Below are 16,189 nucleotides of genomic sequence, written 5' to 3'. Positions count from 1 at the left end.
CTTTGAGGGGGTCCCTCATCACTAGAGGAGGAAGAGGAGCTTAAGACGAATCCTTCAAATTCCCCGCTTGCATCACTGGCTGTGTCAGAGTCAGAGGCAAGCATGGCATATGCCTCCTCCGCTGAATACATTCTTCTGGATGACTGGGATGACATTTGGGATGACATTTGGGATGCCATTTTTATTTTTGTGTTTCTGTAAGTGTAATGTTTCAACACGTGTAGAGTGTAGGGGGGGTACAAACTTTATTTCAACATGGGGGTGTGTAGTGTGTATGTAGTGCAGAAAAAAAAATACTTTATACAGGAATTTGATCCCAATAAAAAAAAAAAATTGAAGGGGTTAAAAAAAAAAAAAAAAAGGTCCTGCGCCAAAAATTGAGCACAGATGTTGGTCAGTAACGTCCGTCACTCAAAGGCAACAGGGATTTGATCCAAAAAAAAAAAAAAAATTATATCAACCCTGTGCCAAAAATGCTGTTCAGTGATGTACGTCACTGATCAGCGCTCAGCGGCCACAGGACACCCACAAAAGCAACGTGGGTGTAAAAACAATTTAAAAAAAATAAACCACAGCACTCTCCAAAAAAAAAAACAATTTAAAAAAACTGCAGAAAAAAAATTATATCTACCCTGTGCCAAAAATGCTGTTCAGTGATGTACGTCACTGATCAGCGCTCAGCGGCCACAGGACACCCACAAAAGCAACGTGGGTGTAAAAACAATTTAAAAAAAATAAACCACAGCACTCTCCAAAAAAAAAACAATTTAAAAAAACTGCAGAAAAAAAATTATATCTACCCTGTGCCAAAAATGCTGTTCAGTGATGTACGTCACTGATCAGCGCTCAGCGGCCACAGGACACCCACAAAAGCAACGTGGGTGTAAAAACAATTTAAAAAAAATAAACCACAGCACTCTCCAAAAAAAAAACTGCAGAAAAAAACTGCAGAAAAAAAATATATCTACCCTGTGCCAAAAATGCTGTTCAGTGATGTACGTCACTGATCAGCGCTCAGCGGCCACAGGACACCCACAAAAGCAACGTGGGTGTAAAAACAATTTAAAAAAAATTAACCACAGCACTCTCCAAAAAAAAAACAATTTAAAAAAACTGCAGAAAAAAAATTATATCTACCCTGTGCCAAAAATGCTGTTCAGTGATGTACGTCACTGATCAGCGCTCAGCGGCCACAGGACACCCACAAAAGCAACGTGGGTGTAAAAACAAAACCCCACTGCACTCTCCAAAAAAAAAAAAAAACTGCAGATCAGTGATGCAGTGATGCAACACTGATTAGCAGTGAGGGGCAGCAGGCACCCAACTGTGGGTGCAACCTGACAGGGTATATATATAAAAAAAAAAAACCCTGGACCCCCAAAAAGTTGCTGATCAGTTTATTTATACTGATCAGCACAAAAGGGGGGGCAGCAGTCAGTTGCACAGGCAGCACAAGCTTTGGTGCAACTGACAGGTATATATATAAAAAAAAAAAACCTGCACCCCCAAAAAGTTGCTGATCAGCACAGATATACTGATCAGCACAAAAGGGGGTGCAGCAGACACAAAATATAGCACTCTCTATCACTCTCTGTCACTATCTCTGACTATCTCTGACTATCTCTCACTATCTGTCACTCTATGACACTGCAGCAGCAGCACACAGGAAGTGACAAGATCCAGTAAGCATCCAGCTGCTGGCAGCACGCTACCAGCGGTGATCAGGTAAGTATCAGGCAAGTATCAGGCAAGGATCAGGTATGTATATCACGACAGATTGGCCGGTGACCGCTCTGCACGCAATTCCAGACCGGAATGGCGTCTGCAGCGCAGTCACCGTTAGTTTAAATAACGCGCTATGGCTGTGATTGGTCCGTCGGTCCGACGGACCAATCACAGCCTTGGGGGCAGGTGGGGTGAGGTGTGGTCATCACCGGTGACCCCCTCACGCCCCCTCCCACCCGGCGGTGATTGACACCTGTGTTACCGAGCGTCATATTCGCCGGTAACACAGGAAAACGCTGCGATTGGCTGTTCACATTGAACAGCCAATCACAGCGATCGCCGATGGGGGGGAGGCATCGCCGCCCTCCCTGGACATGCTGGGACATGTCTGCTGTCAGGGACAGCAGACATGTTTAAACTGTCCCCGCGTCTATAGACGCGGGGACAGTTTAAAGTCATGACGTATATATACGTCATGTGTCGGGAAGTACATCCCGGCCATGACTTATATATACGTCAAATGTCGGGAAGGGGTTAAATAAAAATGTTGACACAATTTTTGGGCCATTCAGCACCACATTAGCTCTTCCTATTCTGCTGTAGACATTTGCCACATTGGGGAAGTATGGAGATCTGGTTGCACTCCTCAATGCCTTGTTTATGCAGACTACTAGTGGGTTATTTCACAATGATTTGGCTCCTAGTTCCCCAGTCTCTGCAGTTACAATTTGCTCAATGTGTGTCTCCTTTTGAATTCCTGCTGGATTTCTTCCTTGGCTGCAATCTTCTACCCATACCAACTGTCAAGAATTTGGTGAGACAGTCCCATTTTTGGGGCACTGTCCCACGCGCCGGCTGAGGTGTCCCTGAGTGGTAGAGTTGAGGCCCCCTCTTCACTTTGTCTATTTGTGGGTGAGAGTGTCTGGTGCCATGGCTAGCAGCTCTCAGAGAGATGGGCATGATCCTACAGTGATATAAATGTTGGGGCTTGTGTTGCAGGTATGGCATTTACCACAGAGCATTTACCACAAAGGCCACTCCAAACTTTAAGACTTGCATGCCTGAGTCCAGATTCATAATTACAAGTTGTGAGGTATATTCTACCTGTTCTGACCTTTGGCTATGTTTCTGGGACACTATTACCTGTCCAGAACTTTGTATACATTACCTGGCTTTTTCAAATATGCTGCCTGACTATACCTTTACAGTAACTTGTCTTTCTGGATAATCCATGTATATACCTTTGTTGTAGCATTTTTTCTCTAGAAGAGCTAAGGGCATTCACGCACCTGTGAGCATGTTGCACTCTTTAACAATGGGGATTATTATTGGTAAAGATATTGTTACTTTTTATTCTAGGGAATTTTCTTGTGACCAACAGAACCCATAACACTGTGCCTGGTTTGGGCCTAAACCTTCCTCATCCCAGGTACTGCGCCTCCGAATTCCACAACTGGCACTTGTCTGTCCTTATTTTCAGACATGCCCACTGAACCTTCGCATGCGCGTCGCTATCGCCCAGCAATTAAGATCCAGCATGCTGGATAAATCTAGTTAAATCTCCGGTCAAGGCCAGTGTTCTCACAGGAGAACACTGTCCCTGACAGATCACTGAGCACATAGCACTGACACATTGCTGTGTGTTGAGCAATCTAGCATCACTCAGATTGCTCAGAAAAATCTCTGCATGTGTAGGCCCCTAGTCCCTATCTTCTTTAGTCTCTCCTCACACCAGAGGCTACTAAAACCTTATCCATGCAGCCATCATTTCCTAACTAATGTAATATGGCCTCTTCTATGCTTGACCCTCCTCTCCAATCTATCCTTAGCACTACTGCTTATTCTCACCACATGGCATCTGCTTCCTCCTCTGTCACTGGAAACCTATCCCCCTCAGAATCCAGTTCTGCGATCTAACTAGATTTATCCAGCAAGCTGGATCTTAATCGCTGGGCGATAGCATCACGTATGGCCGTGCATCACTATGGCCCCTACACGTGAAGCGATGTAGGGGCATTTTCTAAGCAATCTAGTCAAATTGCTTAGAAAATGCCCTGAAATTGCACCATGTATAGGCCCCATTACTTATGATGTAGATACTCATCTCAATCTCTTATCTTTCCACTCAGAATTAGTCTCTCCAATTCCTACACTTCCTATTCTAGCTCTACAGAATCCAATGTAAGATCATTGCTTTAAAACTCTCTCCATCATCAACTGTATCTCTTGAACCTTATCTCTGCTCCACCAGCTGCTTCTCCACCTCTGCTGTCATAACTACATCTCATGTATGCCTCCAAGGTTTCTCCCGATTCTCTGGAATGCACTTCCTAGCCTAATCTCAACTAGCTTTGAACTTTCACTTAAGACATATTCCCCTTAAGACACAGTTTTTCACAAAAGCCTACCAGCACCCCTCTATTTATTCTCACTCCCTTCACCTACCCACCTTGTAAGCTATCGGCTATAGCTCTCTTATTTTTCCCCATGTACTATTTCTACCATCTGTGAACCTTGTATTTAGTCTCCTGCCCCCCTTCAATAACAGACATCATCTGTTTGCTCAGACAGTGGGTACATGGCCGTTAAATGCATTCTCTGCATTTCACTATTGCCTGCTGACTCATGCTACATGTTTAATTCTCATTCTTGACAGATACAAGCACTGCACACAATATAGATATCGGGTATACAATGTATTCTTAGACACTTCATGATGACATAATATTGACAGAAAACATTTTTTGCTTGATTTGTATGGGTATGAAAATGTCACTGTAAAACATAAAAATACTTGTGATAATAGTTCGCTCCATTACTGTATCATGTATTTAAAACGGAGATATTCTAAAGTGTCAAAGCTTAGATATGTACTAATAAAGCATTCAATACTGTTCAATTACTCCATTACAAGAAGATACTGTACTACTCCTAAGTAATACCTCTCTCTGAATAAATTAAGACAATTGCAAAGATTTCATCTCTTAAGGTTTACCATTTTAAGGCTTTATGTCCTGTTGGGGACAGTGCATTTAAATGGCTTATTTTAAGCCTGTTGTGCCCTTGTCTTTACATTGTCAGTCTGTACCTAGCCCTCTCACTTCCTTAACATCATTCAAGTTTACCAAGTGAATATGTGTAACAAATATTGTCAAAGTTCCATATAACACACTAGATCTGTCATTTTATGTCATTTGGCGTTTGGCCGAATTCAGAATGTATTATAAATACTGAAAAGCCCTGGAACTATACGGTATTTATTACACAAATGTCTGTCATTATAAGCTATACAAAGTTGCACATTGTTTGAACATTGTTTGGGGACATTTACTAAAGGAAATTTGTAAAAAAATAGGTGTATTTGTATCCAGAAATACACTTATTTTTTACATTTACTATCCCGAAAATACGGCAATTCGTAGTCGTATTGATGTGCTATCAATACGAATACGAATTGCCGTATTTTCGGGATAGTAAATGTCAAAAATAAGTGTATTTCTGGATACAAATACACCTATTTTTTACAAATTTCCTTTAGTAAATTTCCCCTTTTATTTCAGCAATATTATGATAAATAAATAATATATATATATATATATATATATATATATATATATATATGCCAGGTGGAGGAGCAGAGCCCCGGGAGGCTGTGCTGCTTGGCTAGCCCAGTTCCTCTTTCTGGCCAGGCCAGCCCATCAGCCCTTCTGGCATTTTCCAAAAATGTCAGATGGGCCGTCTGGCCCTATGTGAAAGCAAAACTGCTTATGGGCCTAATTCTGAGTTTGGAACAAAGTAAGACAGAGCAGGTAACTGTGTACCTGGACAAAACAAGCTGCATTGCAAAGGGTACAAATATATACAGTACATTTTTTTTGCATGCAGGATATACACAGGCTGCTTTTGCATGCAGCCCATAAATGCTGGGCAGCTTTCTTTTTACACAGCAATTTAGATTTCAGTGTAGACACGCCCCTCTCACATTTAAATATCTTTGCATATGTTCCTGCACCTGCCATTGCACCTACAGTGCAACATGATTTTGCCCAGGTGCACAGTTACTTGCTGACTCAGAATCAGGCCCTGCTGCATATACCAATTCTCGTGAATGCTACGACTGCTTTACTATTGTTATTTTTCTGCACACGAAGCAGTGTCACACTGTGGCGTGTCCTTTATGTGTAACTTCTGATGGGTCTTCAGATGGGCATGTTCATGGAAACTCTCGCCACAGTTGCTGCACATATACAGAATGTCTGCTGTGTGAATTTTCTGGTGTATTATAAGGTAGGATTTGCGAGTGTAGCGTTTTCCACACTGATTACACACAAATGGCCTCTCTCCTGTGTGTATCCTTTTGTGTAACACCAGCTGCAGTTTGCGGGTAAATCCTTTTCCACACTCCACACACACAAATGGCTTGTCTGCTAGATGAGTCTTCTGATGACTGGCAAATGTCAGCCTGTTACTGAGGCTTTTTCCACACTGGTTACAGATATAGATGGTGTTTTCTGTATGGAGTTTATAATGGGCAACAAGGTTTGAGTTACTACTGAAGCTTTTCCCACACTGAGTACATGTATAGGGCTTTTCTCCAGTATGAGTCCTCTGATGTATAACAAAATGGGATCTGTCACTGAAACATTTGCCACACTCCTGACAAGTATAAGGCTTGTGCCCTGTGTGGATTCTTTGGTGTAACACAAGATGTGAGCTTTGGATAAAGCTTTTTCCACATTCTATACAGGTGTATGGCCGTTCCCCAGTATGGATCCTTTGGTGAGTAGCCAAAGTAGAACTTCGGGTGAAGCTCTTTCCACAATTGGAACATGCATATGGTTTCTCACCCGTGTGAGTCCGCTGGTGTGTTGCAAGTGTTGAACTGTGTGTGAAACATTTTCCACAGTCCATACACACATACTGCCGGTGCCCTGACCATGTTCTGTATTTCCTTCTCCTACCTGGTTTGTTTGTGCTGCATTTATACCTTGTGGACAGAACATCACCAGCTATATAAGTTTCAATGTCTAGATCAGCGCTGCTCTTGTGAGAAGTTCCAAATATTTCCTCTGGCTTTTGTGCCGGGGAAACTGGAGACTTGTATCTCACATCTTGCTTGTGGCTCTCTAAAGCATCTAACACCGATGTTTCCCACTCGCGGAGATTAAAATTTGTATTATCAAAATTCTTATTGAGCTGATCACATTGTGAAATATTCTCCATGATCTTGGAAAGCTTTACATATTCATGGACTATCAGGTCTTACGTAACCACATGACCTAGCAAAGAGATAAATATGTTTAAAGAATTAGTTACCAAAGTTTTACTTTGTCAAACTTAATTTCAGTATAGTAAATGACACCATTGAAATTTATCAATGTCCATGAATTTATTTTCACAAATTATTTGATATCTGTTAAATGCACTCAATTACAACAAATACATAGAGAACACATATAACATTGAATGAATTATAAATGGGACCACACTGCCAGATCACATTATAATTGTGCAAATAAGTACTTGCATGCGCTTTGTTCCTGCAAGACCAACCATAGCGGGTGGTTGGGGTAAGGGGGTGCCGGACACGTTCCCGACAGTCGGGATCCCGACAGTCATTTACCCGACGCCGGGATCCAGACTGTCAAAACGCAGACAGCCGGGTGCCCAACGGCCACCCGCTATTTTCCCTCGACCCCAATAGAGGGAGAATAGAATAGGTGGCTCGCTACCGTGCCCACAGCGTGGCGAGCGCAGCGAGCCCGCAAGGGGCTTTTTTGCGCCAGCCATGCTGAGTACGGGCAGTCGGGATCCCGACGTGGGGCTAATGACTGTCGGAATCCCGACTGTCGGAGCCCCATACCACACCCGGGGCAAGGAGCTTGATATATTGGCAAGGAGCTTGACACCCTGGAGCTAGGAGCTTGATATATTGTTTTAAAAAGGCCAAAAGAACTGTGCTCCAAAGTTCTTTGAGTATGTTCCAGAGTGAAACAACAGTATTTTATTCTGTAGCTATTCAAAGCTTTTCAAACAGTAGTTTAAGAGAATAGCTATTTTTTTATTTAAGTAGACAGTTAAAGAATTGCTAGCTACAGATACCCCTTTTACACCAAGCTTTTGAATTGGGTTGCTTCCGGGCTAACCTGGGTCGCAGCTCAATGTAAAATGGCCCAAAAAATTGATCTGGGATTTCAACCAGGGTAGCAGGGTTGGTCATGGGAAATAGCAGTGTAAATGGGCAACCTGAATCATCTCCTAGTTCCAACAGAACTTTTATAACCATTTTATGATAAGTATTTGGTACTTAAAATAAAGGCAGAAATAGCCCAGGTCATTCGCGCAGTGTAAAAGGTTTCTTGTCCTAGGTCTAACCTGGGAAATCATATTCCACAATGGGTCAGTCCATGTCAAATCATCACAGTTTAAAATTTGACCAATTCAAGATTTTTATGAAATTTGGCAGGATGATCGACTACTTAAAGTAATTTTCAAATGTAAATATTGCTTAAAACTTTCAAGTTTTCTTGCTTTCGACCTAAGGGACCATAGTTTTCATAAAAAGTAGTTTTATATTTAAATATTCATTTCAATATATATATATTCAATTTCACATTGAAACATTTCAATAGGCAGCATGTAATCGATATACATTTCATAAAAGATACGACAATTTGGCTGTGGAGTGGCATCACAGGAACAGAGCTTACTCAAAAGCGATAATCGATACATCCCTGTGATATACAGTAATCAGTTATCGCATTATGGTTTGGGCAAATATTATCAAAGCACATTGACAACCTCAGACAGTTTATCTAATATACTTTTTCAGTGAATAGTGGTAGTTTGATAAATAGCATGACAAATGTATAGGAAGTACATTAAGTCTCAGTGCTGCAACCCAATTCATATTACAAGACACAGCAGAAGTTGAAAACAATTAAGGAAGATGATACTGTGGAGGACTGAACTACTGGCACGTGTCAATAGTGATCACATGATTTGTGAAAGCTGTAGGGAGCTAATTAAAAGGGATACCAAAAACCACTGAGGAAGAACCAAGTACATCAATTGATGAGCAAAGTAACACAGAACATGCAGGACTGAATAGGCTTTTCAGTTACTAAATGATAGTTAAAGCAGTATAGTAACATCACCTATCCAGAGGAAAAGAATATAAGAAGAACACCATTGCAAAAGGAAAGCTGTAAAAATTGTAGCAGTTGTAAAAATGGATGTATTTCAGATTCCAGCTGAGGAACCTGTGCTTAATAATAGTAAATACAAATAAAGAAAATAAATTAAAGAGACCACAAAAAGTTAAAGTTACTATTTAGAAACTTCTGTATCACTTTCCTCATCTACCTGATTTTACATTGATGTACAGATATTCCTCACTTAACGACCAGGTTCCGTTCCTAGGACCCGGTCGTTAAGTGAATTGGTTGTTAACCAAAACCTATATAAAACCCCTTAAGACTTCTGAGACGCGGGTTGCTAAACAGGCAGGGCAGGTCGTAACTGCGAGAGGGTAGGTGGGCAGGTCGTAAATCAGAGCAGGCGGGGTCGTTAGTCCGAGTAGTCACAGCACGGACGCTAAACGAAGGTCCAGGTTGTAAGTCCGGGTTGTCGGTAAACAGGTAGGTTGTTAGGTGAGGAATGTCTGTATACTATAGACCACGGCTGGGCAACACCGGCCCTCCAGATGTTAGTGAACTACACATCCCAGGATGCTTTGCATTAGTTTTGCTATGTGGCCATGCTGAAACTGATGCAAGGCATGCTGGGATGTGTAGTTCATCAACATCTGGAGGGCCGGTGTTGCCCAGCCCTGCCGTAGACCATTTCAGTAGACAGACATCGAAATCCTGACTGCTGTTACTCATACAGTGGAGTGACTGCAATGAAGCCCCTTGTGATGGCTCGCTGCTCTCGCCACAGGTTCTGTTCTCCCTCTGTGGGAGTCGCGGATTCCCGCGATGGAGAATAACCCCTGTAAGTAAGGACTTTTACCATCGGCATACTGGCTGTCAGAATCCCGACTGCTGGGACGTCATCTGGCACCCCTGGGCCATAGTGTCTTTGCTGGCAGTTAGGAATCTAAGATTAGAACAAAATTGTACCTTTTCTTTGATTTAATAGTATATATATATAAAATTAAGATATCTTCAAATAGGAAATTTAAAATAGTTAAAAATAGAAATAACTGTGGCATGTACAAAATTAACCACTTCAGTGGTATGCCCAAAATTTTCCGGGCTCAGCTGAGTTGCCGCAGCGGGCTGTCCCGGAAAATTTCCGGGCATACCACCAATATGAAAATGTGCGCCAATGCGCCATCACCTGTCCGGGAACCCCTTACAGTGCCCGCTCTCCTCTCTCCTCCTGTCACTCCCCCTCACCTCTCATACGCCGGAGCTCCCCTGCCACTGCCCCACCACCATTAGTTGCAGTGAGCAGGCGGCAGGCTCGGGAATGTTCGGCGTGGCTCCGGGGGGAATCGGGAGTTTGTGCGACTGGGGCAGCAGCAGGGCCCGGTAGCTCCGGCCTATGATCGCCAGAGCGGAGATTAGGGGGAGGGGGGTGGCCCTACACTCTGTGGTGTGTTAATAAAGGTATAATATTAGGTTATAATGCATACCTCCCAACATGACCCTCTTCAGGAGGGACACATTGCTGTTTCTGGACTTCTCCCTTAATTAATGATTGCCATTACCTGTTGACAAGCACCTTTCTTATCAATTAACCTGTTTGAAACAGGTGATGTCAATCATATGTGACACCCCCAAGGCCAGTGGTGGCCCGGTTTACCTGAACTGGGTGGAATTCACACTGTGAAGTTACTTCAGTTCTTCTTTTCCAATTCGGTCAGGAGTCTTTTTGCTCACAAGGAATGGACAAGTTGGTACATTTATAACAGTTTAATTTTGTGACACTTGGGTGAGGGTATAAATGATCACCTTCAGTAATAACGTCAATTATGGTATCAAACAAACAAAGCACTGCACACTTCTGTACACATCTTTAGCGGAAGAGTACAATATATCCAATCCGATGAACAATTCAATTCTTGTAACAAAATATATGCAAACTTCTCTTCACAATACACTTACTATTATGTGCAATAGCTGCATACATTAACTAGACTCTGCTATATCATCCTACTACTGGGTACCCAGATACAACTCAATAGTCACTATTCCTTGTAATGATCCTGCAGATCACATGATGTGTAACAGTCTCTTCAGGTTGGCTCAGTCAGCAGTAAAGCACAGTCTTTATTTGGGGGTCAGTGGCTGAGAGTCTTGCAATAGGTTTGCTAACTGAAAACAGTCCAAGGCCAACTCATTTAGTTGTTCTCAAATCCTTAGACAGGGCTTAGTTAATGCTGAATCCCACATTCAAAGCAGCTTCCAGCATGAAGGGGTTAAATGAAGTCTCTGCATTCACAGTCTACTGAGAGATCCTTTTATAAAGGTTACAGTCTTTTTAGGGCAGTCCTGTTATACTCTGCTGGGGGTCTGACAGGGACCCACTTCTATAGCCAGGAGCTATCTTTTGCCTGAGTTCTCTGTGGATTCTTTCCTCTGTTAATACTGGAGTTGGGGTGAGTGGTGCAAACTTGGATCTAGTGGGGAGCACACTTTTACACAGGGGTGTTATAGTCAGACTCACGCTTTATTGGATGTTGCTGGTACAGGCTGTTACAGTGTCCTCCACTCTGCATGCTGTCCTGCTCTGCAGGGTCTCCTCTGAGCACATGGGGCTCTGTGTGTCTTTGCACCTTGCTGCTGCTGCTGCTGCTGCTGCTGTTAGCAGTTATTTCCACTGTGTTCCACTCAGTAGCCTGAACTTTTATTGCTAGCAGGGATGGCTGGCAGATTAGCTGGGGAGATTAAGAACTCTCTCTGTGTCACTCTCTTCACACCTCAGTTCCATTCAGCTCAGACACCATGCTGCTGCTCTCTCTCTCTTCCACAAGCTTCTTCCTGCTGGGTTGATCCCGCCCCTGCTGGTAGCATTAAAGGGGCCTGCACTCAATTTACCCTCAGTGCTCCATACCTTAGGCAGATACTCAAAATGTCAGTTTATAGTGATTAGCAACCCACTGGGGTGCTACATTCGCCCACGCTTTTTCATGTGCGTGTCCTCACGCATCAACAGCTAATGGCAACGGGAACCATCAATCCCCATAACTGGCGGGCAAGATATTCCTTGTGCTTCTGGCTGGTAGAAATTCCTTTTGGATCTTTTTTCTTTCTTTCTTGATGCCTGCTGTAACCACAAGGTGACCTCCTCCTTGCTTATCGTGTGGTACTCAACGTCGGGCCCATGCAATTCTGGGAAGAGCCATGTCACCTTCTCCTTAGCTGCACTAGGGGTTTGTTCCGGGGCCTTACACTCAGACATTGATACATCTGACTCTTTGCTATTGGTTTCCAAGGCTCTAGATCTCTCTGCCACAACTAGTTGCCCCACAGCTTCAATGGCTCTTTCTTGGTGAGTTGCACTGGAATCTGTTGGTCTGGGGTTGGCTGTGCTGGAACCAGTGTGCTCTATCCTTTTTCTGCCCTCCCGTTCTCTTGGTTCTGGATGAAATTGCCATCTGACTACATCCTGCAGCTTCGGTTGCATCTTGTTACCTCCCCGGGGTCTTTCCTCAACCAGCAGAACTTCACTTGGTTCCTCTCTACTTTTACTGTAATGGTAATCTTGCTGGCAGTAGCGTGAATGCTCTCTGAAAGGTGGACAGCGCCAATGCTGGCTGCCCTCTGCAGCATGCCTGTTGCCTTGCACCTGAGCCCCATTTAGACTGATCACGTGTACAGCCTTGATACCTTTCTTTCCATTTGCCAACTCAAATTCCACCATTTCGCCACTTCTCAGGCTCCGAAACCAGTTTCGGTTGGTTTTCTGAATGGCAGTAAAATGTACATACACGCTTTGTCTGGTGTCTGTTCTCTTGATGAACCCGTACCCACGTGGTACACTGAACCACATGACACGACCAGAGATCCTTCTTGGGTTGGTTCGCTCACCAGCCACAGCATTATGTACCCCAGACACTCTCATTTGGCTCTGTAATACTGCAGATGGGCCTGCATTTCTGGGTCGCCCTTCCCAGGGTGGTCCTCCTCGTGATGGTCTTCCTGAGGACTGTTGACAATGCCTCTCAATATGACCACTTTGTCTACATTGCCAACATATTGGCCTCCCTCGAGCATGAAACTGATTAGTCCCCCATCTTCCCATCTCCTGGGTAACGTCCCATCTGGATTGGTGCTTCACTCTGCGTTCTGAACGCCATTCCCCGTTTCTGTATACAGTCTGTTCTATTCTCTGGTTGGCTAGGGTCTTCCTCATCTCTGCAGTCATTTTGAGGAGTCCATCCAATGTTACAGACAATTCCCTAAAGGCTTTGTCATCTGCAGTGGGGTTGCCTTTATGCACTTCCATGTCCGATCCTGTTCGTGACGCCATATGTGACACCCCCAAGGCCAGTGGTGGCCCGGTTTACCTGAACTGGGTGGAATTCACACTGTGAAGTTACTTCAGTTCTTCTTTTCCAATTCGGTCAGGAGTCTTTTTGCTCACAAGGAATGGACAAGTTGGTACATTTATAACAGTTTAATTTTGTGACACTTGGGTGAGGGTATAAATGATCACCTTCAGTAATAACGTCAATTATGGTATCAAACAAACAAAGCACTGCACACTTCTGTACACATCTTTAGCGGAAGAGTACAATATATCCAATCCGATGAACAATTCAATTCTTGTAACAAAATATATGCAAACTTCTCTTCACAATACACTTACTATTATGTGCAATAGCTGCATACATTAACTAGACTCTGCTATATCATCCTACTACTGGGTACCCAGATACAACTCAATAGTCACTATTCCTTGTAATGATCCTGCAGATCACATGATGTGTAACAGTCTCTTCAGGTTGGCTCAGTCAGCAGTAAAGCACAGTCTTTATTTGGGGGTCAGTGGCTGAGAGTCTTGCAATAGGTTTGCTAACTGAAAACAGTCCAAGGCCAACTCATTTAGTTGTTCTCAAATCCTTAGACAGGGCTTAGTTAATGCTGAATCCCACATTCAAAGCAGCTTCCAGCATGAAGGGGTTAAATGAAGTCTCTGCATTCACAGTCTACTGAGAGATCCTTTTATAAAGGTTACAGTCTTTTTAGGGCAGTCCTGTTATACTCTGCTGGGGGTCTGACAGGGACCCACTTCTATAGCCAGGAGCTATCTTTTGCCTGAGTTCTCTGTGGATTCTTTCCTCTGTTAATACTGGAGTTGGGGTGAGTGGTGCAAACTTGGATCTAGTGGGGAGCACACTTTTACACAGGGGTGTTATAGTCAGACTCACGCTTTATTGGATGTTGCTGGTACAGGCTGTTACAGTGTCCTCCACTCTGCATGCTGTCCTGCTCTGCAGGGTCTCCTCTGAGCACATGGGGCTCTGTGTGTCTTTGCACCTTGCTGCTGCTGCTGCTGCTGCTGCTGTTAGCAGTTATTTCCACTGTGTTCCACTCAGTAGCCTGAACTTTTATTGCTAGCAGGGATGGCTGGCAGATTAGCTGGGGAGATTAAGAACTCTCTCTGTGTCACTCTCTTCACACCTCAGTTCCATTCAGCTCAGACACCATGCTGCTGCTCTCTCTCTCTTCCACAAGCTTCTTCCTGCTGGGTTGATCCCGCCCCTGCTGGTAGCATTAAAGGGGCCTGCACTCAATTTACCCTCAGTGCTCCATACCTTAGGCAGATACTCAAAATGTCAGTTTATAGTGATTAGCAACCCACTGGGGTGCTACACATACATTATGAGGGAAGTCCAGAAACAGAGCAATGTGTCCCTCCTGGAGAGGGTCGTGTTGGGAGGTATGGAAATGACATAATAAAAAATACAATATTTCAAATTAGATACCTTAACATTTTTCAAGAGCGCAGTGCAGTGTTTATTTAACTCAATGTTTTAGAGCTAGGGTAGCCAACCCTAGTCTTCAAGAGCTACCAACAGTGCATGTTTTGCAGGTCTCCTCACAGAATCACAAATGAGCTAATTAGCTCCATCTGTGTGTCTTTTAAAATGTCTCAGTGATTAATGAGTGCAGCTGTGCAGCAGCTAGGTTGTCTGGAAAATGTGAACTGTTGGTAGCTCTCGAGGGCTAGGGTTGGCTACCACTGTTTTAGAATAATCCACCATTTAAAACAAACATAAAAAAAAAATACTAAATCCATGTATGAAAGGGTAAGCATCATTGTAATCCAGTGGTGGGATATACAACTCCTCCCAGATCAGTGCCTGACTGTAAGTGCATGGGAAATGAGCAGATGATTATTTAGTTTCAAATGGAAAGCTTAATGAAAAAGTGCCCAGTTGGATATATATGTATGACAGACATACTGACACTCAGACTATGAATCATATTTAGGTACTAAATATATCCAAAATATGTTATTATTTATGTTTGTACCATTAATTGCATAGATAGATAAATATACATGAATATACAGATAATCTAGATTTAACATTTACATGGCTGCTTAACACGTTATGCATGCAAACATCCTACACACTGATACACATCTAGCTCACCTCATACCTGGGCTCTTTGTGCGACGCCGTGAGCTATACTCTCAGCCACTGACAGACTGCAGTCTGAGGCGTGTTGGAAGTTGTAGTTAGAATCCAGTTCGTGCGGCTTTCCTGGGCAGAGATTAAAACTACAACTCCCATGATGCCACACTCTGGCTGAGCTACAGTGTTCTGCTATTTAGGCCAGGTTAACCCTCGCAGCATCTCTAGCTGTAACCAGTTACAGCGCTTTATATGCTAATAATGCAATAGCCTATTTTGTAATACTAAAAAAATAAATAAAGGTGGAGAATTGTATTACATTTATAGTAACTAAGATTAAATTAATTGTGGTATATGTTCTTTTTTTTTTTTTTTAAATACGTATTTATTGGTTTTCTTTCAAGAGCTTACTGCCCATTGTCATACCATTAATCTGTCAGAATTTGACCCAGTTTCAAAAGGGTACATTTACTAAAGGTCGAATTTAGTATAGTTTAAAGTGGAATTAAAGTTGTGTTTTAGTGGCTAAATTGCACATTTACTTTCACATTTACTGAAGAAATTGCGTGCACCACAGGCAAAAAAGGTATGTGGCTTAATTGCAAGGGAGTAAACTAGTATGGGAAAAGGCATGCCCATTACACATTATGCCCAGGTAATGCCCAATACACATTATGGCACATACCGAAATGCCCATAACACATACCACACACCATAATGCCTATTACACGTTATACCGCACACAATAATGCCCATTACACATTATACCACACATCGTAAAGCCTATTACACATTATACCACACTCCCTAATGCTCATTACATATTATGGGGTTTCAGTTCCCAGCCCTTCCAAGTAATGCTATGCACAC

The 16,189-nt window shown here is 43.0% G+C and overlaps 1 protein-coding gene across 2 annotated transcripts; it reads right to left on the bottom strand.

The window, feature by feature from the left end:
- Positions 1-5,262: 5,262 nt before the first annotated feature.
- On the bottom strand, positions 5,263-15,494 carry LOC146035575 (uncharacterized). 2 transcript variants are annotated; one of them, XM_083159108.1, is made up of 2 exons: positions 15,345-15,494; positions 5,263-7,004 (listed from the first exon to the last, which is right to left on the bottom strand). In XM_083159108.1, exon 2 carries the CDS (start codon positions 6,946-6,948, stop codon positions 5,857-5,859), a length of 1,092 nt encoding a protein of 363 aa, XP_083015234.1. In that variant the 5' UTR covers positions 6,949-7,004; positions 15,345-15,494; the 3' UTR covers positions 5,263-5,856. The 2 variants fall into 2 exon arrangements, with proteins under 2 accessions (XP_083015234.1, XP_083015235.1); XM_083159109.1 differs by having other exon boundaries at positions 15,338-15,422.
- Positions 15,495-16,189: the final 695 nt, after the last annotated feature.

This window comes from Crinia signifera, chromosome 9 (genome assembly GCF_055691185.1).
Source record: "Crinia signifera chromosome 9, ASM5569118v1, whole genome shotgun sequence".
In the NCBI taxonomy this organism is placed as follows: domain Eukaryota; kingdom Metazoa; phylum Chordata; class Amphibia; order Anura; family Myobatrachidae; genus Crinia; species Crinia signifera.
Note: the sequence above shows the minus strand (reverse complement) of the source record. Positions and strands in the feature narration are given on the sequence as shown.

Excerpts from the sequence above, each read along its gene's own strand:
- LOC146035575 (XM_083159108.1), bottom strand. The coding sequence starts at position 6,948 with ATGGAGAATATTTCACAATGTGATCAGCTCAATAAGAATTTTGATAAT.